Genomic DNA, 26,446 nt, shown 5'->3' on the forward strand with positions numbered 1-26,446 from the left:
CTAGTATGTTTATTTCACTCTGAGATTTTGTGGTATGATAATTAATTAAACTGGTAGCTAATTTAAACATTAAAAACAAGATAGTCAAACACAGATTTTTTTAGGACTTTTTTGTTGTTGTTGCTGTTGTCATTATTTAAAACCTTGCTTGAACTACAGCCCCAGACTATCAGAAGCCCCACTGGCTCCACTCTGCGATTGCGGGAACATCAGTAGAAAAATACCACCAGTCCTGAATGAAGACATTGGGCTGGTCACTGGTTATCAGCAAACAGGGTGCAAACTCCCCACCTGTCTGAGAAGAGGGTGTAAGTAAGGTCTCAAGGCTGGGAAGAAAATACCTGACAGTAACTCTCCCATCTCCCCCACCTGACGGGGGCTGGCGGAAGAACTCCAGGCCCCTGTTTACACAGCTCCTTGCCATTCTGGTGAAACTGGCCTCGTTGAGTCTCCAACATGCAGAAACCCCGGGCAGGGGGCAAGGCCTCTCCTCTGGTGATACGGCTCAGAACAGCTCATGTGCGTATCTTCCCCTTGGCAGCATCATGCTCCATGGTTATGACAGCCATGATCTGACCTGTACTCCTTGACTTCCTAAGCACTGTCATCTCCTCTCTCTTTTGAATCTTACCAACAAAGCTTACCTGGTAAAAAGAGAGCTGCTGTCGTAAAATATGGGTAGACTAGGTGGTGGTTCAGAGTATGTCCTAACCCAGGGGTGGGCAACCCCTGGCATGCATGCCAAACATGGCACGCCAGTAACTTTTGCTGGCACGCAAAACCCTCTTTTATAATCTTCCATTTACAGTTTTTCTCTTAATATCGACTTTTTTATTTTTCAGATAAATTCAGTGTAGGTGCATCTTAGATAAATAAATAATTTTACATAACAAGTTATCTTAAAGACCATAGACATGGATTGACGAGAGAGGGGAAGAGCAATTTCTATGCCTCTGCCTTAAATCTCCCTGCCTTCCTAGATCCGACCAGTGTTTTGGTTTCATCCACATACGCTTGTGAATCTTTGTTCTCAGTGATGAATTTTGTTAAGTCTCGTAATAGGAGTAGCCTGACGGATGAAAGTAGTAGCTTGTGCATATCTCTGAAGGTCACGAAATATAAACCTGATGTAAAATCTCTGTCATCAGTGATGCAGCAGCAAAAGTCCCACTGATAATATCAAACGGAGTCATAAAGTTTCCTGTCGGACTATCAGTGTACATGTATACATTAAAAAATAATGTATTTTTCGTCATCATATACTGTGTTTTTGTTGCTCGAATGAATTTTATTATTTCTTCAAGGTTCTTCATATACGTACACCTTAAAAGATATCAAGTAGGCGTAACATGTTCTCAAAAAATTAGGGCTGGCAGGCAGAAGAATTTTGAGTCAGAGATTTTGCTGGCTTTGGCACGCACTCACGAAAAGGTTGCCCACCTCTGTCCTAACCCAACTGGCCTGGGTTTGTACCCCAGCCCTACGGCTTCCCAGGCGGCAACTGTGAGCGAGCTAGTTCATCTTGCTGAACCTCAGCTGTCTCTTTTGCATGATAGAGCTACTGATATCTCCTTGAGTCATTTGTTGGGGACATTAATTCTGATTTATGATAGTATCTATGAAGTACCTGGTATATTGCTGGTGTGTACAAAAATGCCTAGCTCTTACCCACCTGACCCCATGGAGTTGTTTTGCAGCTAGAATAACTCTAGGTCAGATAGGGGATGTGATTTGCCTAAGGTCACATCTCTGAGTCTGACTCACTGACTCAGCAACTCTTATGTGCTGGGCACTGTGCTAATAAGATATAACAAATGGGCATTGTCCTTCAGGGAGCTTGCAGCCCACTGGGGGAGATGGCAAGGAAGTGGAGAATTAAAGCCCAATCACCAAATTACAAGTCCTGGCACTTGCTGAGCATGCAGTGAGCACCTGGGAGTTCCCAGGAGCCCAGGAAAGTGGGAAAAGCAAGCACCCCTGCTCTCCTGGCCCCGCGAGGTTCTGTCTGCACCCACTGTCTGTTCTAATTCTGAGCATAACCTGCCCCAGGGTCTTCAGCCCACTCCTGCCTGGCCGGTCTGATCCAACCCTGGCTGGCACCCTGGCTTGTAAGCATATCCTTGAAGTCTCAGATAGGCCCAGAGCTCTATGCCAACCCAGGCGTACAGAGCCCCCAGGCCCACTCAATGGATGCCATGAAGTATGCCAATTCAACCTCCCATTGCCTTCAATATCTGAAATGCTGGGAGCCGGTGCTTCTGGGACCAACAGTCGGGAGAATATAACAGCTAATTATAATATACATATTTACAATTAATTAAATGTAACCTCTATATATTATAATCTTAGTCCTTATTTGCATTTAGAGATAAAGATCATTTCCATTTAGAGATAAACCTCATTTTCATTTAGAGATAAAGAAATGGGCAGAGAGATGAAACAAGGTTAAGAGGGTGCATTCTCAGGTAGAATTGGGTTCCAATCTGGGCTTTATACTTACGAACATGTGGCTTTGTCATTTAATCACCTGGGCATCAGGTGCTTATCTCATAGGGTCTTTATGAGGATTAAGTGAGCCATGTGAAGTGTTCAGCTGCACCTCGATACTGAGCGCTCAAAGAGGGTAGCTTTCTTATTGTTTTATTGTTTCTGTTTGTCGTTTTGTCATTGTGCAGCATCACACACCTACATGGGATTTCAAGTCCCAGCACATTCCACGTTAAGCCCCTTCCTGCTCCTAAGCTCCTAAGCTAAACTATAAGGTCACCTGCAGAATTGGCCTCAAACTAAGGGGTCAGGGGATCTCCCTAGCCAGTAGGACAGACCACCTCCCACGTGGGAAGACTCTACTCTCCCTGCTACCCCAAAGCTAGACTTGGGTTTGGGTTCCTGGGTAGCTTCAATTTGCAGGGACAGGCACTACAGAATGTAGCTCCTCTGCCAAGTGTGGATGAAAAGGGGCCAAGTGCTAACCTGGCAACCTCAGGGAAGGCCTGTGTGCAGCCGTGCAGACTGAGAGACCTAGAGTAACTACAAAGGATGGTCTGAAATGAAAACTTCTCAACTAAAAGCAGTTTATGGCAGGTAGTCATGTCCTAGGCTAGAATCTTCCCTGACAAAGGTCAATCTTTATCTTAACTAAGCCTTTGTATTGTCTTTTGCATCTACCATAACCCCTTTCTCCAGACCCCTCAGGGCACAACCAATGCACCAGGGAGGGGCCCATAAATCTCCTCATTGTTACTGTTATCATGTTAATTGTTGACTGTTAACTATCCTGTACCCACACCTGTAAAAGATGCATGTATCTATCATTTTACTTTTCACTCAATCCCAGAGGTTCCCTTGTTTTGTTTTCCCCACCTCCCTAATCGACCACCAATGGATTTCATGTAACCCACTTGCATCTTCTTTTTATTGTAATGTATAAAATAAGGTGCAAAACTGCCATTCTCTGGAGCATTATCTCAATAATCCATTGAGATTTTGCTTCCTGGCAACTGTCCACAGTTTGGCTGAAATTAACTCACAAAAAACTCTCTAAAGGTTTGAATGGCTCTTATGTTGACACAAAGGTGCCTCTGAAGTAGGCAAAAGACTCCTTCCAAAGAGCAATGTGTTTATCAGATAAACTTGTCTCTAGGTTTCGAAGTGTGTGTGGGGGGGGGGGGGGGGGGAGGGGGGGGGGGGTGGGGAGACAGGGGCTTAGAAGTACTACCTTTCCAAGTGAGTCAAGTTCTGTACTTGCCCCAGGGTGGAAGCTGTATTCTTCCCTCAGCCCATTTCTCAGAAGGGAAAGCTGAGGTTCAGAGGGGCTTCCAGACCTTGAGGTGCCCTGGCTTTGCTGAGGACCACTCCTGGAGGTCACAGTTTAGCAAAGGGGTTAAGACACAGATTGGAGTCGGGGTTAGCTCCCGAATCTCTGAGCAAATTTAGGCAGGCCCCTTCCGTCTCAGTTTCCTTATCTCTACAATGGAGACAGAAAGCTCAGCTATGTATTGTCAAGGTCCACAGTTAGCCTGCCTCTCCCCGCCCTCTGGGCTCGGAGCACTCCGTTCTGGCCGACTACAAGCCCCAGCATGCCTCAGGAAGCGGGGTCCAGTGACAGACAGGTGGCTCTGCGAATTGGAGCCGGCCAAGGGATTCGCTGTGGCGCGTGCGCAGAGGGCAGCGGGCGGGTGGGCTGGAGGCGGTTGCCGCGTCGGAGCCACGGGCGGTCAGGTAGGGGGCGGGAAGGAGGGTCGGGGACCTGGGACCAGGGCCCCTGCGGGAGTCACGGGCTGCTGGTGAGCGGCGGGGTGTGGGGGCTGCGCAGTGGCCATCCCACGCTTGAATGGCAGGGTAGGGGGACCGGATCGGAGGGGCGGGAGCGGGGTGGGGGTGGGGCTGGCGCGGGGGAGGGGGGGTTCCCAGGGACTGAGGAGTCGGAGGACCTGCAGCTCTGGGCGGGGAGCTAGGGGCTGGGAGACGCTTCGCGATGCAGCGTGCCAGGAGGTATGCGTTAATGTGTGGGGCCCCCGAGGAGGGTCAGGGTGCAGCATCTGGGAGACGGGAGGGGATCTGTAAGGCCCTGGAGGAGAAGGGTGCAGAATTTCGGAGATCTGATGACATTTGGGGTGCAGAATCTAAGGAGGTTTGAGGGAATCCGAGAGCGCTAGGATTCCGGGGCTGCAAGATCTGAGATCAGAGGGAGCAACGTGAGGGGCTCTCCTAATTGATAAGGAAGAAGCATTTTCTGGGTGGCATTGGGGAAAACTGAGGAGGCGGGTTCTTGTTTGCAAGGAGGTGAAGGTTTGATGACAACACATGTTACGGGGGTGAGCAAAGAGGAAGGCGCAAGGTTTGAGGGTGCACGGTGCTTGATGGAATTGGGCGATCAGATTGAGGGAGGGCAGCAATCTGAGGTGTGGGGTTGGGGTGTTAAACTGGGGTGCAGGGTGGAAGGCTGCAGAGATGAAAACAGATTCAAGGATCTGTTTCAGATTTGGGGAATGTGAGTGAAGAATTGGTGAGAGTTGCAATATGGAGCCCTAAAGACTTGAATTCTGTACTGTGAGAGGGTGGGGCACTGGGTTTGGGGTGGATTGAATGGTGGGGTAGCGATGTCACATCTATAGAATTAAAGCACTCTGACTAGATTTGTGAGCTGTTGGAATTTTCCTGAAGTCTGCATGGGAAGCAAAGAGAGTTCTGGGGTCTGGAGGACCAAGAAGTGATGCATGAAACCATGCGTGTATGAAGTTCAACAGCGTTCAGGGTTCAGCAGCAACGTCCTAAATCCTGCAGGAGCCTGCCTTTCTCTGCGTGAGGCCCAATCTCCCTCGCTCATTAATCAAAGATCCCTTTGCAGGAGGCAGCCATGGTACTGCCACTAACTTGCCTGGGAACCCAGGCCCGAAAGTGGTAGGACTGGGGGGAGAAGAGAGTGGTCAAAGGGGGCACAAAGCAGGAAACTACCCAAGGTCATCCACCCAAGCTTCCTTTGCCTGTCCCTCCAAGCTGAGACAGCAGATAGGATGGGAGGCCTCCAGAAAATGAGAGGAACATCGTGATCTCAGGCCTTCTGTTCCTCATCAGCTAAATAAGTAGGTGGAATTCATCCTACCTACGGTCCATGGCAGCTCAAAGAGGCAGTGGCTCTGTGAATGAAGTGTTTGGGCTGGGAGAGAGACAAGGGCATATGCACTGAACATTTAGTCTTGTGCCAAGTTCTGCAGCAGTGGTTCCTAACCAGGGCGATGCTGTCCCCCAGGGGATGCTTGGGAACGTCTGGGGACATTTTTGGTGTCACAGTTGGCGTGTGGGGCATTACTGGCCTCTAGTGGACAGACACCGGGATGGGGTTTAACATTCTTCCGTGCACTGGACAGCCCCCACCATAAAGAATTATCTGTCCCAATGTCAATGGTGCCAAAGTTGAGGAACCCTACTCTAGAGTGGGGTGCCCTGGAATCAGATCCTGGCTCTGTCACTTCCTGATTTGGTGATCTTGATCCTGACTTAGTTTTCAACATGGCCCTATTAAGTAGGCTCTACTAGACCCAGTTTTACACATAAGGAAACTAAAGCATAGGAAGTGACTTGTGTTGGTTGCATGGCTAGGAATGGCAGGCAGGGCTGCGCTCATACTCAGATCTCAGTAAACCTGTATATTCCCAGTTTCCTTGCTTTGCCCTTGCTGGACTTGCTTAGTCTTATTATCCCAGCCAATTCCCCTCTAATGAAAGGGTAGTCCAGTGAGTATGCCTGAAGATCCAATTGAACTCTAAGAGGGGTAAATCTGTCTAATTAGGCAGGGAGTAGCCCTGAACTTTGTTCTGATTTGTTCTTAGGTTGGGACCAATGGGTTGATAAGGCAAGGAGCTTTAGGTTAGCAGACACGATGAGGTGTAAGAAACTAGAAGGTGAGGTATGGAGGTCACTAGCTTGAAAAAAAACAAACACCTCATAGCAGGGGCCGAGGCGGGGGATAGTCTTAACTGTTGTTCTCAGTGATATCTTTTGGGCTTCTCTCCCTGGGACAGAATAACAGCATTTGTTCTCACAGCCCCAGGACATTGCTGAAGCCAGTTCAGAAACATAGTAGGACTGGATTGGAAGCCAAGAGACTTAGCTCCAGTACACACACACACACACACACACACACACACACACACACACACGCTTAAGGATAGTATGTAAAGGAAGTGGAATCAGCGTGGGAACCAGAGGCTTGAAGTCCAAAGTCCTTCCTCAGCTGCTAATTTACTAAGTGATCTTGGACAAGTGCTTGCCCTTACCATCCACAATCTATTTTTTTTAAATAAAAATAGCTACCATTTATCACATGCTTATTATGTGCATTAACTCTGTTAATCCTGCCAATAATCTAGGTGTTACTTCCCCATTTTACAGATGAGAAAAATATTAATTCAATGATTCACCAAGGCTAAGTAGTGAAAGCCAAAACAGGGATGCAAGCCCGTTCTGTCTGACTCCTAAGTTACATTATACGCGTTTTACTAGAAGGCCTTTCAAACACTAGAGCACCCACACACACTTAACATCTGGAGAGTGGCTGGTAGTCAAACGCTGATGAGGCCCTTGAAGTGGATCACCGTCCATACACACTGACCGGCGGCCTCTGTGACACTCCCTCCCCAAAGTGCGTCTGGTTGGACCATCAGATTTAAAAGTCATTGCCAGCTGCATTTACCAGCCTCTCAGCCAGACTGCAGCCAGCTCAGTCAATGTGGTTTTATGGCTGGGAGTGGACATACTTGGATTGGAACTTCGGTTCTACTATTTGTTATCTTTGAGACCTTGGACAGATTGCTTTTCTCTCAGCCTTGGTTTCCTTATTTATGAAGAGGAGAATAACACATATTTCAAATAGTTATTATGGGGAATAAGATTATGTGTAGAAGGTGCCTGGCATTCCATAAATGGTAGTATTATGAGAGATTACAATTAGGAGAGGAAGGGAATGCTACAAGGGGACTGAGTTGCTTTGCCACCAAATTTCAATAACCCTAAGTAGCCCCCACTAGGCTCCCCAAACTGCTGTCCCCTCTTGTACCTTTCCCAGGGTCTGCTTCCTGAACCTTGAACCAAAATTTCCTGAGTAAATGAATGTGTGTTAATATGCAGAGAAAGGAACTGAAAGAAAGTTGCGTGGGCCAAGTTGAGTCGGGGTCCCCTGAGAAAAGACCATTGGTCCCCCCCCCCCCCCCATCCTATATTCTTTGAGTCACATTGGCATTACCCAGATGTTTGTGGAAGATGCAAGGGAACCTTTCTAGGTCCTTCAATTTTAGAGGAAGGACAGAGAAAAGGCAAGCATTCTTCCAGCAGACTGTCATTGATTTAAACTATCCTGACATATTTTAGCCAAAGCTTCCTTTCCCACAAGTATTTCCTTCTGGGTTTTAAGTGCAGGCTGGTGCAGCTCTGAGGTCAGTCCTGTCTTTTCCTATAAGCCTCTACTTGTTGAGTTTATCCTAGCTGTTTGCAAGGTGCCTTACGTGCCCTAAATGAGTTTCCGAATCTTCTCCCACACAGGACAGAATGTCAGGTGGGGACCTCACTGACTTCCTTAACAAATCAGTCCTACTAGCCTCTCCCAGAGTGCCCATCGGTGGCCTGGGGATGGCCATGCACTGGACTAGCATTCCATTCAAATGCAGGAGGAATAAGCACAGTGTGGAAAGCCCTCCGGAAAGGCAATGTGATAAGCCTTGCAAAAAACCAGTCAAACCGGGGCAGTGACAGACCTCTGTGTCTGGTGGAGAGAAATGTGGTACTTTTCACGTTTTCTGGTTTTTAGGTGAAGAGCTGGTTTTGCTCAAAATTATATCTCCAGTATTTTCATGGGGCTTGACTCACAGTAGGTACTCTCAGTAAAGATTTAGTTGCTTAAAGTTCTCCAGTTTTGCTCATAGCCTCAGACCCCAAGGGGCTGATAGAAATATAGGAGATAAAGGCATCTAGAAAAGTACCCCATGGTGGGAATTCAAGCATTGGATAGAGATTGAAACCTTAGGTCTTCTCTAACTCTTTGATTTTGAGATCAGGTAAAACGATCTTCAAGGAAGGCTCAGAATGTTTATTTTTGAAGTGTATGGGTCTGATATCTTGGGTATGGTCTGCCTATTGAAAGTGCCTGTGCATTTCTTCTGATTGGCTGGGTGGTGGCCACTGCCGCTGCCGCTGCCACTACTATTAAACAACTATTATCTATTGCATGGTTAATTGTATGCCTCACTTGGTATTGCACTAAGCCCTTCATACATACCATCTCATTTCATCTTTACAATAACATTGCGCTGAAAACACTATTTTGAAGTCCCTTAGATAAGCTGAGAACTAGAGAGGGGGGGAAACTTGCCCAGGTCTCCAGGGTAAGTGACAGAGCTGGGATTCAAGCACTGAGAGCCTCATTCCTGAACCCACTGTTCCTAGTTCCGCCATGTGACCTAATGAGGTCTTGATTTCTCTCTCCTGTCTCAGTTTGCGCATCTCTATTACTCGGTGAGATCACTGCTAATTGTAGCAGTCCCTGTTTAGTCCCTGCAAGAATGAGCTGGCCAGAGGTTTATAGCCTGGCTGTTTAGTGTCCTCAATCAGATTCCTCCAAAGCTGACCAGTCCTTTTCTTCATCTTTATGTGCCATAAAAGGAAAGATTCTTTACCCGTTCAAAATACAGTTTGTAATCTGAACATTCTGTTGACACTAGAACTACTTTATTATTGTTAATCCTGTTTCTAACTGCCGTTTGTCGTAATTTTAGTAATAGTCTGTCAAGGCACCCCCACCCATTTCCAGGCTAAGCACTTCATATGCATTACCCCTAGTTGTCAGTAGCTTTTTTATAAAATAAGAGCACATGTTAGTGGGGTTGAAGGACATGGGGTTAAATGACTGCTCATTTGATCCCAGGTCTGGTTTTCTGCTACTCTGGTTATCTGTGTCATGGACTGGGATGCCAGGAGTGACTGGATCAGACTAGGGAATGACTAAAATTAAGGGATAGATTCTCATCTGGAGCTGGAGATCTGGGCTGGCATCAGATGGGATGTGCAGTGTTAGTCATGAGATCAAAAGAGCGGGGTAAACTGAGACGAGGGGTCAGGAGTTAGCAGTACAGAGTGAACAGGACACATGTTCAAACTTTCATGAGGCAGCCAGGATTATAAATAACATGTTGGAGGTTCATTCTGATGGGCTTTAGATTTTATAGCTGGCAATGGTGGGCAGCTAACTTAAAGACCTGGGAGGGTAAGACAATTCCTTCCACCCATCTGGTCTTTCCGGGGAAACTAAGTAATAATGGAGTTTCCATCGGAGTCATTCTCCGTGTGCACAGGACTGGCCGGATGTGCCCTTCTGGAGGAGAGGACCTGTGTCCGTCTACCACGGACCTCCGTTAAGGCTGGGAACCTGCATTCCCAAGTCATAGGAATGGGAGACATGGCTCGGGCTTTTCCCAGGTCTGGGGCTGTCTCCGTGCCTGCGGCTTTAGTGATGGGAACTCATGTTCCCTTGGCAGAGCATGAAATCTTTGGGGAAAGAATCCTTGACTCTGTCTTCTGCCTCAGCCCAGTGAAGGTGCAGACAGCTGAGCTAACTCTGTGTACGGATGTGCACATAGTAAGTTCATTTTTTAAAGGGGGACAGCTTAGACGGGGAGGCAGGCAGGCAAGCTTTTTAATCAAAGAAAGTGGTATGGTATTCCAGAAATGTAGGGGGAGAATGTGTTGGTATTTTTACAAGTTGGCAGGCTTGTTCAGTTAGCTGATCTGCAGTGCCAGCTCTGGGAAGCACAGATGTCCCTGTGCTTTGTAAGGTAACATGCTCTGGGTCCAAACACCAACTGTCGCCCTCAGTCTGTTGTCCCAGATGATGGGAGGATGGAAGCTATTTTATTGGTTTAGAACTGAGAGGGTTTGCATGGCTCCTGAGTTCAGGTTTCTACCAGTGTTTCTATACTATTACCCTCAGAGCCACGGCATTTCAGAACTCGGCGTTCATGATTTCAGATACCTACAGGAGACCTTATAGGTTCGTGGTAGGTGGTAATGTGTTATTTTGTTGAGGCGTGGATATGAGTTGTAACAGGTTACAGAGCTGCTGTGAGGTTATCAATCACAGATATCAGCTAAATCTCATAAGGGATTGTTCCTCCTTCCTTGTGGAGAAAATTATATGCTATAAGGCTGCATGGGATCTAGCACATAGTAGGTACTACATGTATACTATTTCCCATCTAGTAAAAGAGAAATAGGTTTTAGGGAGGTGGGAGTGATGTTAGTGCATGTCTGCTGCTATCTGTCAGGTTGCAGTCCAAAGCTGAGTATGGGGAAGTCTGCAATATGTATCCCTGCATTGACTGCCGTTCTGTATGCCTGGGAAAAGAACTGACATTTGCAGAGCTTTCCTGAGCTTGCCTCATTGTCCTTAAAACCAAGCTAACTTGCCCGCCCCGCCGCCTCCTTCTCCTCCTGGATGGTTGAGCAGCTGCACATCATGAGACTGTGCAGGTGCAGCTGTAGGATCTGCATTTCAGAAGAGATGAATGTATCTGTGCGCCTCACCTTGCTAAATCTATTCATTCTGGTCTGGGGCATAAATTGACAGTGACATAAGGCTGCAGAGCACCGAGATTCTCTGGTTCTACTTCATGAGCATCTGTGGATGGAGGAGGTTGGGAGTATTCATGGCATGAAGCAGGGGGTGTTCCAAGCCTAAAATAAATTGTCTTGATAAAGCACTGCCATGTTTAAAATCATCTGGGCTTGACTCTTTGGCTCTCAGAGTTCCACCACTTCCCCTCCCTGATCCACTCCGTTTATCAACCTTAGTGATTGTATTTCTGGAATATAGCTCAAATGTGTCTTTCTATTTTCACCACCTGCTCGCTGCTTCAGGCTCCCTGACACTTCCGGCTGTGACTTTGCATCGCTTCCAAACCAGTTTCTCTGCCCTTTCCCCCACTCCATTTGAACTTTGCTCATATCAGTTCCCTGCCCCAAAACATGCATTGCTTCACTATGCCCATCAAATGAAGGTCACATGGCTGTTTCTGGCTAGGAAGACTTCTTATAATTGTTCCCCAGTTTCCAAGCCAGTGAGTACAAACCCCCTGCATCCTCCCACAATTTTAACCTAAGGATGAGAGGAAAGGAAACAAGTTTGTTTAAGACCGCTTTGGTGCTGAGTCAAGTCTTAGCGTTTATACACTACAAATATGATCTCACTTAATGCTTACATGGACCTAATGAAGGCAGGACGGAGGAAGAAACAGACCAGAGAGGCTATGTGTTCCCTTCGAATCCACTGAGGTTCTGTCCTCCGTGCTTTCTAATCTTTTCTAAGACTGCCCTTTGCCATCCCCACACATCTGTGTGTCCTTCCAGGTCCCTATCCAAGGCCATCTCCCCTCAGAAAGGTCCCCTTTCCCTTCATACCAGAGTGAATCTCTATTAGGCTCCATCAAACATTGTTTATATCTCATTAGACTACTTTCTGCCCTGATTATTACTACCTATCTTGTCTCCTTCCCTAAAGTTTGAGCATCTGAAGGACGGAACTTACACCCTGAAAACTTAGTGGCTAGTACAGTACTTGGTACCTAGTCTTAGATGGGTGGAAAGGTGAGCAGTTACGAAGAAGGATGAATGGAAAATGCATGTATTTTTCTGATCTGATGTTTTGCTAATCATAATTTTCTGTTTCTCTGGGTGGTTCCTAGGCCCCCAAACATGACACAGTGAACTTTATATAACATGATAAAAAAAAAAAAAAAAAGCCTCCACGCTTTTGCTCGCACCGTTTTCTTTGCTTAATGCTGTCATCCCTTGTTGCCTTGTTTGTTTATTTTATGCATATGTCAGGAGCATCACTGCTTCTGGGAAGCCTTCGTCACCTCCTCTGGCACAATCTGTTGCCCCATCCACTGCGCTCCGGTTTAACTTCCTGTGTAATCCTTTTCTGGACGTAACTTTTCTATGCTTTTCTCCTCGTATAAATGATGAGTTGTAGCCAAAATATAAAAATGGCCAGTCACCCACATTTATCAGGATACTACTTGTCAGGTGCTATCCTACGTGGATCCTATGCATCATGTTATTTAACCCTTCAAGACCCCATATAGAGTAGGCACCGTTATTCTTTCCATTTTACAGATGGGTGGTGGGGAAACAGAGCTTTGGCGCACGTAGCTTCCTTCCTGCAGGTCACACTGCTGAGTATCAGAGACTCCAGGACCTGAGTGTGACCCACTGTGCGATGCCTCGTCTGACTCGTTTCCCCGGGTACCACCTTCACCTGACAGGCAGACCAGTAAACACTTGTGAAGTAAATGAAGGCCTGGGTGGGTGATGGTAGCTCTTCTGGAAATATTCCTTGAGTGCATGACTGTATCTAGGCAATGGAATAACGGCTCCTTTTTCTCTTGAGCAGAGTTTGACCTTGTGGAGCATGACTGGTAAGCCGTTCAGTTCTGCGCTGTGCTGACAGGACCCTTCAAAGGAAGAGCGATGGCCACGGCGGCGGCAGCTTCTCACCTGAACCTGGACGCCCTCCGGGAAGTGCTGGAATGCCCCATCTGCATGGAGTCCTTCACGGAGGAGCAGCTGCGGCCCAAGCTCCTGCACTGCGGCCACACCATCTGCCGCCAGTGCCTGGAGAAGCTGCTGGCCAGTAGCATCAACGGCGTCCGCTGCCCCTTCTGCAGCAAGATCACCCGCATCACCAGCCTGACGCAGCTGACCGACAACCTGACGGTGCTGAAGATCATCGACACGGCCGGGCTCAGCGAGGCCGTGGGGCTGCTGCTGTGCCGGTCCTGCGGGCGGCGGCTGCCCCGGCAGTTCTGCCGGACCTGCGGCGCGGTGCTGTGTGAGCCCTGCCGGGAGGCCGACCACCAGCCCCCCGGCCACTGCACGCTCCCCGTGAAAGAGGCTGCCGAGGAGCGGCGCCGGGAGTTTGGCGAGAAGTTGGCCCATCTGCGGGAGCTGGTGGGGGAGCTGCAGCGGCGGAAGGCGGCCTTGGAGGGTGTGTCCAAGGACCTGCAGGCCAGGTACAAAGCCGTCCTGCAGGAGTACGGGCACGAGGAGCGCAGGGTCCAGGAGGAGCTGGCTCGCTCCCGCAAGTTCTTCACGGGCTCGCTGGCCGAGGCTGAGAAGTGCAACAGTCTAGCGCTGGAGGAGCAGAGCTACCTGCTCAACATCGCCGAGGTGCAGGCTGTGTCTCGCTGTGACTACTTCCTGGCCAAGATCAAGCAGGCAGACGTGGCGCTGCTGGAGGAGACGGCGGACGAGGAGGAGCCCGAGCTCACTGCCAGCCTGCCCCGCGAGCTTACCCTGCAGGACGTGGAGCTCCTCAAGGTCGGCCACGTGGGCCCCCTCCAAATCGGGCAGGCTGTCAAGAAGCCCCGGACAGTCAACATGGAAGATTCCTGGGCCATGGAGGCTGCAGCCTCCGCGGCCTCCGCCTCTGTGACATTTCGAGAGATGGACATGAGCCCCGAGGAGGCGGTGGCCAGCCCCAGGGCCTCGCCTGCTAAGCAGCGGGGTTCCGAGACAGGCGCCGGCGTCCAGCAGTGTGTCTTTCTCAAGAAGATGGGCGCCAAGGGCAGCACCCCGGGCATGTTCAACCTTCCCGTTAGCCTCTACGCCACCAGTCAGGGCGAGGTGCTGGTCGCTGACCGCGGCAACTACCGAATCCAAGTCTTTACCCGCAAAGGCTTTCTGAAGGAGATCCGCCGCAGCCCCAGCGGCATTGACAGCTTCGTGCTGAGCTTCCTGGGGGCTGATCTGCCCAACCTCACTCCCCTCTCCGTGGCCATGAACTGCCATGGGCTGATTGGTGTGACTGACAGCTATGACAACTCCTTCAAGGTGTACACCCTGGATGGCCACTGTGTGGCATGTCACAGGAGCCAGCTGAGCAAACCCTGGGGCGTCACCGCCCTCCCGTCCGGCCAGTTCGTGGTGACTGATGTGGAAGGTGGGAAGCTCTGGTGCTTCACCGTTGACCGAGAAGCGGGGGTGGTCAAGTACAGCTGCCTCTGCAGTGCCGTACGCCCCAAATTTGTCACCTGTGATGCTGAGGGCACCGTCTACTTCACCCAGGGCTTAGGCCTCAATTTGGAGAATCGACAGAATGAGCACCACCTGGAGGGCGGCTTCTCCATCGGCTCTGTGGCCTCCGATGGGCAGCTGGGCCGCCAGATCAGCCACTTCTTCTCGGAGAATGAGGACTTCCGCTGCATTGCTGGCATGTGCGTGGATGCCCGCGGTGACCTCATCGTGGCTGACAGCAGTCGCAAGGAAATTCTCCACTTTCCCAAGGGTGGGGGCTATAGTGTCCTCATTCGAGAGGGGCTCACCTGTCCAGTGGGCATCGCCGTCACTCCTAAGGGGCAGCTGCTGGTCTTGGACTGTTGGGATCATTGCATCAAGATTTACAGCTACCACCTGAGAAGATATTCCACCCCTTAGGGAGAAATAGGAGTTTCCTCTGCACCCCGGCCAGCGTCCTCTCCCCTTATTCCTTGGTTATTGGTGGTACTGTAGAGTAGACCTGCCCTGCGTCCCCATTCCAGCTAGCTAGCCCTAGCATTTTAGAAGCTGTTTTAGTTGTTTTTCTTTGCATTATTTCCCCCCCTGCATTTAGAGCTTTATCAGATGCATTGCCTCACATCAGACCCAGGCTGGGGTCAGCTGAAGTTTGATGAGAACTTAGGCACTTCCGAGGCTTCAGTAGAGCCTTTTGCCCCGTATTTGAAGTTTGCCCTTGTATTGAATGCACCCTGGCCCGTTTTCCTCTCTCTTGGCTTTGAAGACCCTGGGCTGTGATTTCCTTCCTGTTGTAGTGCGTTTCCTCTGTGACACTTCCTCTTCGGCTCTGCTGCCCTCAGTGTGGGTGCTCCAGTGGGATCGGCCCCATCTTTCAGTGACATTCCGGATCTCGTATCCTGTGGGTTGACATCTCAGGTCTGACCGCCTTTACCAGCGTGAATGCTCATTCAGTGCCACCAAGGGAGATACACCGTCCCTCCGGGAATCAGCACCTCGCGGCTCTGGGTGCTTCATGCCATCTCTGATTGGTCCCTACTTGTGGATGTGACAGAGAATGGATCGACCCTAGTTGGTTGACGTCGAAGACCTGAGTCTGGATGTTGCTTGCCTTTTAAAGGAGCCTATGGATTGGAATTATGCCAAAGCACAGGAAGATGGTAATAAACATAATGCTGATATAGTCACAGCAGACACTGTTGGATGGTCTCTGGAGCTCATCATTTTTCATCCTACCTCTGTCCACTACCTGTGCTGAGAGCTGTCTGTGGACTTGGACTGTACAACACAGGCCAGCGCCAACTGAGTGGGGAGGGGGATGCATCCCATTTCATTAGTGAAACAAAATTGTTGGGTCCTTATTCTGTATTTCCCTCAAGTCAGTGTATAATACTTGTTTTCGGGGTTTCTTTCCATTCCTCTATCAAGCATTAAATAATTGATAACTGTTTCTTTGTCACTGGTTTTCGTCTTTTTTTCCCCTTAACATATTTTTATTGATTTCAGAGAGGAAGGGAGAGGGAGAGAGCGATAGAAACATCAATGATGATAATAATTGGCTGCCTCCTGCATGTCCCCACTGGGGATCAAACTTGCAACTCGGGCATGTTCCCTGAGTGGGAATTGAATTGTGACCTGGTTCATAGATCGATGCTCAACCACTGAACCATGCTAGTTGGTTGGTGTTCATCTTTTAATTAAATATGGGATTTGTGAGGTGAGGAAATGGGTAAGTTGTTTTGTTTCCACACTGTTTGTCTTCCATGTCTGGCACTGCATCCTTTGAGAGCATTAAGAATCTACCCAGCTCAAAATTCAGCCAAAATCACCATTATGTAAAAGTAATTCAATCTATTTCCCAATCTTATGGATATGTGTGTAGAGAAGCAGCCGCCAAGGTCTAGAGCTGGGTGGGGAATGCCTGGCCAACAAGCAGTGTAAGGCCCGAGAAATCATTTGGTCTGGCCCTGCCAAGGCATTAGGAATGAATTAATTAAATGTTTAACCAAATATAGCAGACTAATTTTTAAGTTGACAATTTTGTATGGCCCAGGAATCCTATATAATAAAAGGCTAATATGCAAATTGACCAAACAGTGGAACTACTGCTTGCTATGATGCGCACTGACCACCAGGGGGCAGACGCTCAATGCAGGAGCTGCCCCCTGGTGGTCAGTGCGCTCCCACAGGGGGCGCGCTGCTCAGCCAGAAGCCCGGCTTATGGCTGGTGAGTGCAGCAGTGGAGGTGGGAGCCTCTCCCACCTCCACAGCAGCGCTAAGGACCCCTCGGGGGAGCGGGCCTAAGCCAGCAGGCAGACATCCCCCCAAGAGGGCGCAGGCTGGCCTGAGGGCCCCCCAATCCCCCAATGCACAAATGTTCTGCACCAGGCCTCTAGTAATGTTATAAATATACAAATGGCCCTTGGCAGAAAAAAGGTTCCCCACTCCTGGTCTAGAGTCACCCACCCACACCCTGTTCTAAACCGAGCCTCCTACTTTCTGCTTTAACCTTACAGTTACAATTCAAAAAGGAAGAAGCCTTATGCTTTTCAGACTAGAAGTGGGTGAAAGGATTTGTGACAACATTCCTCGAGCTTTGGCATTTACTAAGCTGCACATCTTGCTGTGGGTGCAGGGCTGATGGCAAGCCAGAGAGCAGTTACCTCGCATTCATGGAAACAATGTGCTAAGCTGAGCTACTCAAAATTGTGTTTTTGGTGGTAGAGGGTGTTGTTGCTTTGGCTCTTTTTTTATTTTGCTTCTCTGGGAATTGCTGCCAAACGATAAGAAAGGAGGTAAAGTGAGGTTGAACTAATTTGTCTTGTACTTTTCACCTGGAGAAAAGCCCCATGTTCTGATTATGAAATTGCATCCGGTTTGCAAAGATCGTATACTTGAGAGGAAATTGATCCAATTACAAGTGCATCCCAAATGAGGCCACTAGTTAATTAGAGCTGCTTTCTCTGTACTGCAGCGGACAGCAGGAGGTCCGTCTTGGCTGTCAGCGAGGGACTTGCTGAGGCAGTAACAGTGTCGGAGGCCCTTGGAACGTGGTTTTCTGCAGGGAAATGACTATCCCGGGCTGGCTTACTGTAAGTGAACTAGGCCCGGGGTCATGGAGCTGCTGGTGCTTTTGGAAGGAAATGCTAACGCTGCTGGCATTCCGCATGCAGGTCTGCCCATCTCCGAACTGCATACGAGGACAGCAGGGTTCCGGGCTCAGGACGGAAATAAGTGTGGTCTGCATGTGTTTCTTTCTTTGAGCTGGTTATTTTAGGCTGTGCTTAGCTTCAGTTATCTACCATGTTGACTAAATGGCAGAGTATAAATAACCCCCAGAAACTAATTTGCTCAATTACTATTATTTTTTTAAAGCAGCAGTACCCTTATTCAAATAAAGTCGTACATGCAGGTCTGTATGTAGACTAGGTCAGGGAGCAGCCGCTCCGGGTGAGCAGGTCTGTGGACTGAAGGACAGGTTTCAGCAACCCTCTCCTGTGCACCCCTGCAAAAGTCCTGTGAATCTACAGAACATTTGCTGAAGAGCCCCGAGCTATGGCATTGCTTACCCCCTGTCCGTCTCATTAGCCCTGCAGCCACGGCCAAGTCATTTAACCATTCCTCTTCTTGAAAAGGATGGAACGGATCCTGCAGCCAGGAAGTAAGACATGAGATCACAGATGTAGAAGTCCCAGTTCTTGGGGACAGTTCTTGGCGAGATCACAGATGTAAAAGTCCCAGTTCTTGGGGACAGTTCTTGGCGTTCCCATGAAATGATAGCGATTACTATCTTCTTTTATTGAGTTGTGCAAAAGAGTGAAGCTGCCCGACCACTCCAAACAATACCTGCCCGTCTTCCTATTTTACACGTTTCCAATGGGCAACCAGAACCCTCCTCAGGCCTCTCCCCCAACCACACGTCTCCAAGTAAAGCTGACCGCCGTTCCTTCTTGCCATCGCTCTACCTTCTCATGTGTCCAGTGCTGTATAAATAACCATATTGCAGTTAATTGGCCCATAGAGTTGAGTGTTATCGAGGGCTAACTAATAGCTGGCTGCAGGCACCTGGCATGGTGTCTAATTTGGAGTATGCCCTCCCATTTTTAACTGGCTGTTACTTACTGAACTCAGTGATGATGGGTCCTCCCAGAACCTGCGTCTTTCTCACACAGCCCCTTCTGCTGGGTAAATACTCTCAGGCAAGCCCTTTTATAATCATACAAAAGCAACACAAAACAAAAAACACCAAAGGCAAACAAATGACTTACAGGTTGGTTAAGGCCCAGCTTTCCTTTATCATTTTTAGAATTTAAGGCTTCGGAGCCATGATCCATTCAACATTTACTGAGTACCTACTGTGAGCCAGGTACTGTCCCAGGTTTCAGAAAAGAATCATTTAATGATAATTATTGATGTGTCCACTTTCTCAGAAATTATTTCACAGTCTTTCCTGTCTGAAGTATTTGAAATCTAGTGTTCCATTGCCCTGGACTTCCCCAAAGGCCAGGGGCAGGCAGTGTCTGAAAGACTATAAGGATCTTAGCAGTGTGTACTATACTCCAGCAGGAGACAGTCCACAGAGGGGCACTCATTATTCCAATCAGTAGGATAAACGTGGCTGAAGTCTTACAGGTAGGGTGAGTAATGCTTACATAGTGGTGCTTTTAATCCAGTACTAATTAACGGCTTCTGAAAAGTGAAGTGTTACCCATGCCTGCAGGAGGGAGATGGAAGGGCAGAGCCCCGTGTGAAATGTGGTCCTCCACCTCGCACCTGACCAGCCTGCTGATCTACACTCAGGCCGTGCAGCCCCTCAAGGGATCTCCAGATAAATTAGATGTGAAACGGGAGATGCCTGGATGAATTTCACAAGCATGGCAGTGATGAGGCAGGAGGCTACTTAGCAGAATACACACTTAGACTAGAGCCCTATGGCTCACTTTTGTCAATATCATTAATATTCATGGTACCGTGGCCAAGTGAAGTTAGTGAGGCCGCTCCAGGATGACTATTCTAGTGGGAAAGTCACTGGGCTCGGTCTGGGGCTGAGTCTCAGCTCTGACTCTTAAGTAGCCATGTGGCCTCAGGTGATCACCATATACCTGCATCTCCTTATACAATAAGGAGTACGGACTAATCGGTGGTCGGCAAACTGCGGCTCGCAAGCCACATGCAGCTCTTTGGCCCCTTGAATGTGGCTCTTCCTAAGCCTTAGGAGTACCCTAATTAAGTTAATAACAGTGTACCTACCTATATAGTTTAAGTTTAAAAACTTTGGCTCTCAAAAGAAATTTCAATTGTTGTACTGTTGATATTTGGCTCTGTTGACTAATGAGTTTGCCGACCACTGGCACTAGATCATCGCTAAAATCCCTTCTGGCTCTATGATTTTAATTGATTTCTTAATCAACTAGAATTTGGTTGATTTTCCTCCCAATGTTTTTGTACAACCCCTGCTATAACTTTCTCGTGTTTACATGAAAGTGGTAGGAAGACCCTGCCTTTGGTAACCAGCCCCACGCTAGTCCAGTTGCTCACTCTGCTCCCCAAATATGACCTTAGGTCAGTTACCAGCCATCATCACTCTGTTGAGCTAGTTTCCTCACCTGGTAAAATGACGCGATAGCTTGTGTTTTAAAGGGTTGTTGCAAGAATGTAAAGATAATGGGACAGTGTATGCCAAGGGATCTACTTCAGAAAACGTGGTTTCCATTGCAGGGGCAAAGGCTTCCTTCTCCTCACTATGAATGATGCAGATTTTTCACGCTGACCCTGGGGGAGATTTCTGATTTGCATCTGTGATGCAGGGGCACTGCCTGGCTTCTTAATTTAAAACCTACTGGAGGGAAAGTGGGATTGCTGGGGGGCAGATGCCAAACTCCCAGCAATGTGTGCCAGTAGGAACTTTTTGAAAGGTTCAATGGAGTCATTGAACCTTTAGCTATTTCTGTAGATGGCTAGAGACTAGCATAAAATGATTTTTTTTCTCCAGGTCAATATTCATTAACTCAAATAATTAAAATAAACCATAAATCTCACTGTTAGGTTGGAGGTAATATAACATATGATAGTTTAAAATTTGCAACTCTCTGGAGAAAAAACAACATATAAATGTGAGCAGGTAAAGAGCTCCCCTGCCCCCATCAAACTATATACAGTAACTACGAAAAGAAACATGAATACAGGAAGAGGAAACAAGCAAACAAATGAAACTGAAATAAAACTGTAAACAGAGGTCCACAATTTGACCCAATTAGAAATTAGTCCTGAGTTTAGTCCTGGTCCCCCCACTTACTATGACCACTGAGTCCTTTAGTCTCACAACCTCAGTTTATTCATTAGTAATAACCCGATGCTGTTTCCTGCATTATTCAGAAGAAATGATGGACGTATAACACCGGGTGCACTTCCAGACACTCATAAACTTTCAGTAGTGGTAAATATTTTTTACAACAAATGTATCTCAAGATTACCCACATTTTTGTGATATGAAACTAGTGAGGGAAAGCTACTTCCCTCAAAGGAAAGTCGTTTAGTAACTCACTGAAATCCTGATTAAAAACATGAGTTTTTATGTGTGTGGGTGTGAGTCTCTATATAGATAAAACCAAGAATTTCTTTTGGCGATTTACTCAGTTTACCCGGTTACGATGCCACTATATATCTTCACAGAATATTAAGATCTGAGATTCTACTCATTCATTCAATCACTCCTTAAATATGTATAAGACTCATATGGATATGAGTATAGGATGCAAAGATGACTCAGTCGTGAATCCTGCAGTCAGGTAGCCTGTGGTCCAGCTGGAGAAATAGGATACGTAAGAAACAATACAAACATGCTGAAGAGAAAGTGGTACAAGATAGAGGTGGAATGCTGGGCATTTGAGAATAGGCTACTTCTCCTTGGGAGGATCTGGTTGCTGAAGGGCCTTGCAAGTAGAGGGAGTATCAGGAATCAAGGTACAACATTGTAGGGAAAAATGAGACGTTGGTACCAGCAGGAAGTTCAAACCACACAAGAGTGAGGGGGCATTACAGGGTTTAAAGTGACCCTTCTATTGATGACCCCCCACCCCCACCCCTTAAGTAATAATGCGAGTGTTCCTTTCCCCTGCCCTAAGCTGCATCACTAACTCCTATCAGTAGCCATGGCTCAGTGAGGTTTCGTTTTCAGAGGTGGGAGGGTGCGGATAAGAAGCCTCTTGGAGACCGGAGCGGGGCTGAGGTGGAAGGAGAAGGTGTAGTTTGAAAAGTCACCCCTGCCATATTTTATTCTTTCTCCTTACTGAGACTCCCTGATGACATTTGTCTCAGAAATACATTTTCTGCCTTTTTAAAATCCTGAAATAATACCAAATTGCTTCCCCTCAAAAGCCTGAGCCAAATGAGTCTTGTAATCTCGATACAGGTTTGTAAGAGTCTCACTCTCCTTTTCAATGTTTGATGCTGACAGCTTTCAAAACCCATCATTCCCCCTTCATCTGCCCCACATCTGGACATGCTGATAAGAAAGCTTGAATACATCCACCTTTGGGGCCAGTGAGAAGCTCAAACCACACAAGCCCGAGCCCAGCATGGAAGCTCTCACCCAGCCCCACCTCCGCACCACCATATACTAGCAATCCAAGCTGGTCTTTTCCGGCTCTCAAGTCATTTCTGAACCACTTAGGAACCTACACTGCTCTCCCCAGAAAGCCTTGTTATGTGAGTTACAAACCTTTTCATACCCAATTGGTATCTGCCTTGGTTCAGCCTTAACGGTTTTGGGGGTTCCCCCTCCTGTCTATGGATAGCCACAACAATGGGCACACTAACCAGTGTTTTAGGCAATGACCACCATCACTGGGCGGCTTTCTTCTCGCTTTGATTTGCTAATGGCTCTGCTGCTGGCTAGCTTGTTTCTTGGGTCACTCGCTGGCAAACTTGGGCTTTGAGCTGTGCTGCCTGAGCCCCGCCAAGTCTCTGTTATAGATGCAACTGAACCAAGGGGCAAGCTTGATCACTGGCATTCAAGAAAGGAATGAAGCAGCCCTGGGTTCTCTGGGTCCAAATGCGTGTGTCTCAGGTTGACGCATGCGCCTAGGCTGCAGCGAAGGCTGTGACCACACTCAGGGGAATTACTCTTGGGAGTACTGCCCTGGGACTACTGGCCTTTTGTTGCAACCACACATTGTCCCCCGTCTATAGAGGGCTCGGGAAGCACACCCTGTGCAACATGTGGGTTCACGGGTGGTGGCTCACATGCAGGGAGGACGGTCACCGTGTGGAACGCTGTGGACCACACTCTATAAGCAGATGACTCTCTCGGGGTCCACCGGCTGTCTGCCCTGCTGCTCTGTCCCTGCTGCCCCAAAAGAGGATCCTGATCTCCAGGGTTACAGGGGGAAGTACCCATCGCTCCCTCGTGGCATACCCAAAGGCTTCACTCAAGTCTGACTTCAGTCCATGGCCCTTAAACCCTATAACGCAACCACTGCCATGAGCCCTAATCCTAAGGATAGGGATTTGCCCCTCTCTGGAGGAAGACATTTATAAATATGAGCAGGATAGAGAGGACTCCCCCAACCCACCCAATGAACTATATACAGTAACCACCAAAAGAAAAAAAGAAAAGAAAGAGGAATGAAGCAAAAAAAACTGAAGCAGAGGTCCACAATCGGACCCTATTAGACACCTACAATTTCCTAAAAGATTTTATACAACAAAAAGTTAAAAGTTGCCAATTGGCTTTTGCACCCCCACAATATGGGTTCTAAACTAAGCTTTAACATCTGCAGAAATGCAACAACATAGCCTTAATCAATTCTGGGGCTCAAATTAGAGTTACATGCACATGGGCATTTCCCTACATTTAGACAAAGTAGCCCCTATAATAGGAGGGGAGCCACTGAAGACATTTCAGGACACTAAAGAAGAGAAAGAGGTATGCCTCTCCTTAATCACTGTAACTACTGCCTTCCCAGAAATTCCCCAGAACTACAGCACCCGTTACCCTCAAATATCCATACTGGGCATGGCCACTCTGACCCAATGAGGCATAAATTAAAGTTGAATTAAGTTGCTGTTATATTGGCTTGCCAAAATGGGACCCCATGGACCTCCTCCGCCCATTAGTTAACATGGTTAATATGGCCCCGTTTAAACAGGGCCTTTGAGGTTTGAAACCCTTATAAAAGACCTATTTAGAAATAAAGTGATTATCCCCTCCACATCCTAATCTCGTAGCCTGTGCTTCACCCCTCAGGATGGGTGCTCCAACCTGTTAATGCTGAGGTCCCGCTCAGAAGGCTCCCATACCTAATACTGAAATTACTGATTCCATCCAATCAACAACTGGCAAATGCTTTGCAGTCATAGATTTGCCTCATGTGTTATGTTCATTTCCCATTCAACAGCCGCTCAGCCACAGTTTGCCCTCATCTTCAAAGGCACATGGGGACCCCCTGGCACTCCATCCCCCAGCCTTACATAAGAGCCACCCCCGTCTCCTCCCCCTGCTCTCAGGCCATTCCGGGACCTTGCTCTCCCCAGAAAGCTTCGTTATCTGAGTGACACATCTTCTTACATCCTCTCGGTATCTGTGGGGCATCACCAGTTCCATCATCTGACCCCACATTGGGTGGGAGCCCATCTCACTGCTCCAGTGACAACAACTGTGCAAAGTTAAACATGGAGAACAACTTCATAATGAGATAGACGAAAGCTGTGTGAATTTAATTTCTGAGAAACCTCATGAATGAAACCATATGTGTTTATGAAATGGCATTCAATATTTACACTTAAATAATAGTAACTATCTCAGGCCCAAGGATCCGAAATGTGTGTAACAGTTTTGGTGATTCTGTAAAAGTATCAGGAATCAAGTTCAATTTTAAAAAAGCATGGCTCCGAGGGTGGAGGGAGCAGGCGTGCCTACTAGTATTTCTTCACCCGATCCAAGACTCAGGGGCTGCATCTGGGAGAAAAACACGGGCAGTGATCAATACCCTGGAAGGAGTGACACCCACAAATGGACACATGTACCCTGTCCCTGCACAGAAGACTGATTAATTGTTAGTGCAATGAGAGGGACAAACGATAAAGCAAACCCCTGGAAGTCTGTGCTGTGCCCGTCTGCTCTGGTGACTGTGGCTAGACATGGCCGTTTGTCTCCTCAGTGAATTGGGGAGAGTAATCCCAGCCTCGTTAATGTGCACAAGGACTGTTCTTCGCCGCCCAGAGCATTGCACGCAAGGAAAACGGCCCGAAAGGAACAGCAGGGGCCACTCTCTGAATGACCTCACGCCTCTAAATAAAACATCAGAACAATCCTGGGCGTGGAAAGAGAAGCAGCTCCCCAAGGAAAGGCATTGCGAAAGGGCAACTTTACTTTCATGCTGGAGGGCACTGCCTTCTGCTATGACTTCAATTATCTACACAACTAGGCCTCACAACCTGCATTTTTCAGGCGGTACCTTTCTTTTGATCACCTGCATATATATGTCCATATATATCTGTATCCATTTTATATTGCCCAGTGATGTGCCAATTGTGAGCTAGTGCATTACATGCCAATATCCCTTAGAAACCTTACACTCAGCATATTCAAAACTGAACTCAGCTCTCCAACACCTTCTGTTCTTTTGTTCTGCTTAAGGGATAGCAGCATGGACTCAGGCACTTAAGCCAGAAACCTTGTCCCCACCTCTAATCATTTCCCTCACGTCCCACCTCCCACCACCATTCAATGATAACATTCCCATCAAACTAGCAACCCAATGTTGTTCACATGCATTTACTCTTTTCTTCTGCCTCACCACTATTCAGTATAAGCTGCTATTATTGTTTCCTGAAACAACTGCTATAGCTTCCTAACCGATCTTCCCCACCCGAATCTAGCATCCTGCATACACGTCCTCCCTTCCCAAATCAAGCCGCATCACACACCGGCCAGAGTGGAACTCCGAGATGCAAATGCTACTAATAATAAATAAAGCCTTTAAATGGCCTTACACTGCTCCGAGGAAAAGGACCCATTCCTCCCATGGCCTGCGCATTAGTGGGTCTGGTTCCTAGATAACCACCTTTCTAGGTTCATCTCATCACTGCTTCCTCCCTCTCTGGCAATCTGCTCAATCCCCTGCCCCCACCCCCTACCGCCTTATCTTAGGACCTGTATTGTACGTGCTTGCCTTGCTACCGGAATCGCTCTCCCTCTCTCTGCCTACTTATGCTACCAAATCTTACCTCCTCCAAGTTTTTGGGGGTGCCCTTCCTGACCCACCACCCAGTTGGAGTCAGGTGGCCATGGCACACTTCGGGTTGCCTCCTTCTAGCGTCTGCACGTGGCACTGTGCTTTCCTCGTTCCCATCGCGCCAAGACCAGACTGAGCTCTGGGAAGGCCCTGGGACACTGACTTTACTGTTGCATCGACAGCGCCTAGCACAGTACCCGGCACACAGCAGGCACTAACTTGTTGCTGGTTAAAGCCAGGGCAGGGGTCAGCCAGCTCAGCTCCTGTGTGGACTGGGATGAACACTTGGGTTGCATCAGCCCCAGCTGTTCCTCCACCGCCTGCTCCTCCCACCAGCTGCCTCCCTGAATCACTGACCGTGGCTGCGACACAGAACGGGCTGCGGCTGGAAGGCGGAGGGAGCAGTTCCTCAGAGACTCTTCTCAATGTTCACATAATAAAACGATGCGTTCCCTTCTGGAAACGCAATCAGAACTTTGTCTTGGTGCAAAGTCGCCACTGGAAGACAAGGCTCAAAAGACACCTCTGACGGTGTGGTATGTAAACTAGATCTCAATAAAACTGTCACAAAAAATTGGACACATGGGCTCTTGAATTGCCTCTCAACACACTTTCTTGGATGAAGGAGGGAAGAAAGAGTCCTAATGCTT

The 26,446-nt window shown here is 48.1% G+C and overlaps 2 protein-coding genes across 4 annotated transcripts in view; one reads left to right on the plus strand and one right to left on the minus strand.

The window, feature by feature from the left end:
- ASTN2 (astrotactin 2) overlaps positions 1-26,446 on the minus strand; it is a 746,156-nt gene that overhangs the window by 186,595 nt on the left and 533,115 nt on the right. The gene's annotated exons all lie outside the window — the stretch shown is intronic.
- Positions 4,164-16,103, plus strand: TRIM32 (tripartite motif containing 32). 2 transcript variants are annotated; one of them, XM_036329826.1, is made up of 2 exons: positions 4,164-4,221; positions 12,941-16,103. In XM_036329826.1, the coding sequence occupies exon 2, from the start codon at positions 13,018-13,020 to the stop codon at positions 14,980-14,982; it is 1,965 nt and encodes a 654-aa protein (XP_036185719.1). In that variant the 5' UTR covers positions 4,164-4,221; positions 12,941-13,017; the 3' UTR covers positions 14,983-16,103. The 2 variants fall into 2 exon arrangements, with proteins under 2 accessions (XP_036185719.1, XP_036185720.1); XM_036329827.1 differs by lacking the exon at positions 4,164-4,221 and adding an exon at positions 12,420-12,835.

Source organism: Myotis myotis, unplaced genomic scaffold (genome assembly GCF_014108235.1).
Source record: "Myotis myotis isolate mMyoMyo1 unplaced genomic scaffold, mMyoMyo1.p scaffold_m19_p_12, whole genome shotgun sequence".
Classification (NCBI taxonomy): Eukaryota; Metazoa; Chordata; class Mammalia; order Chiroptera; family Vespertilionidae; genus Myotis; species Myotis myotis.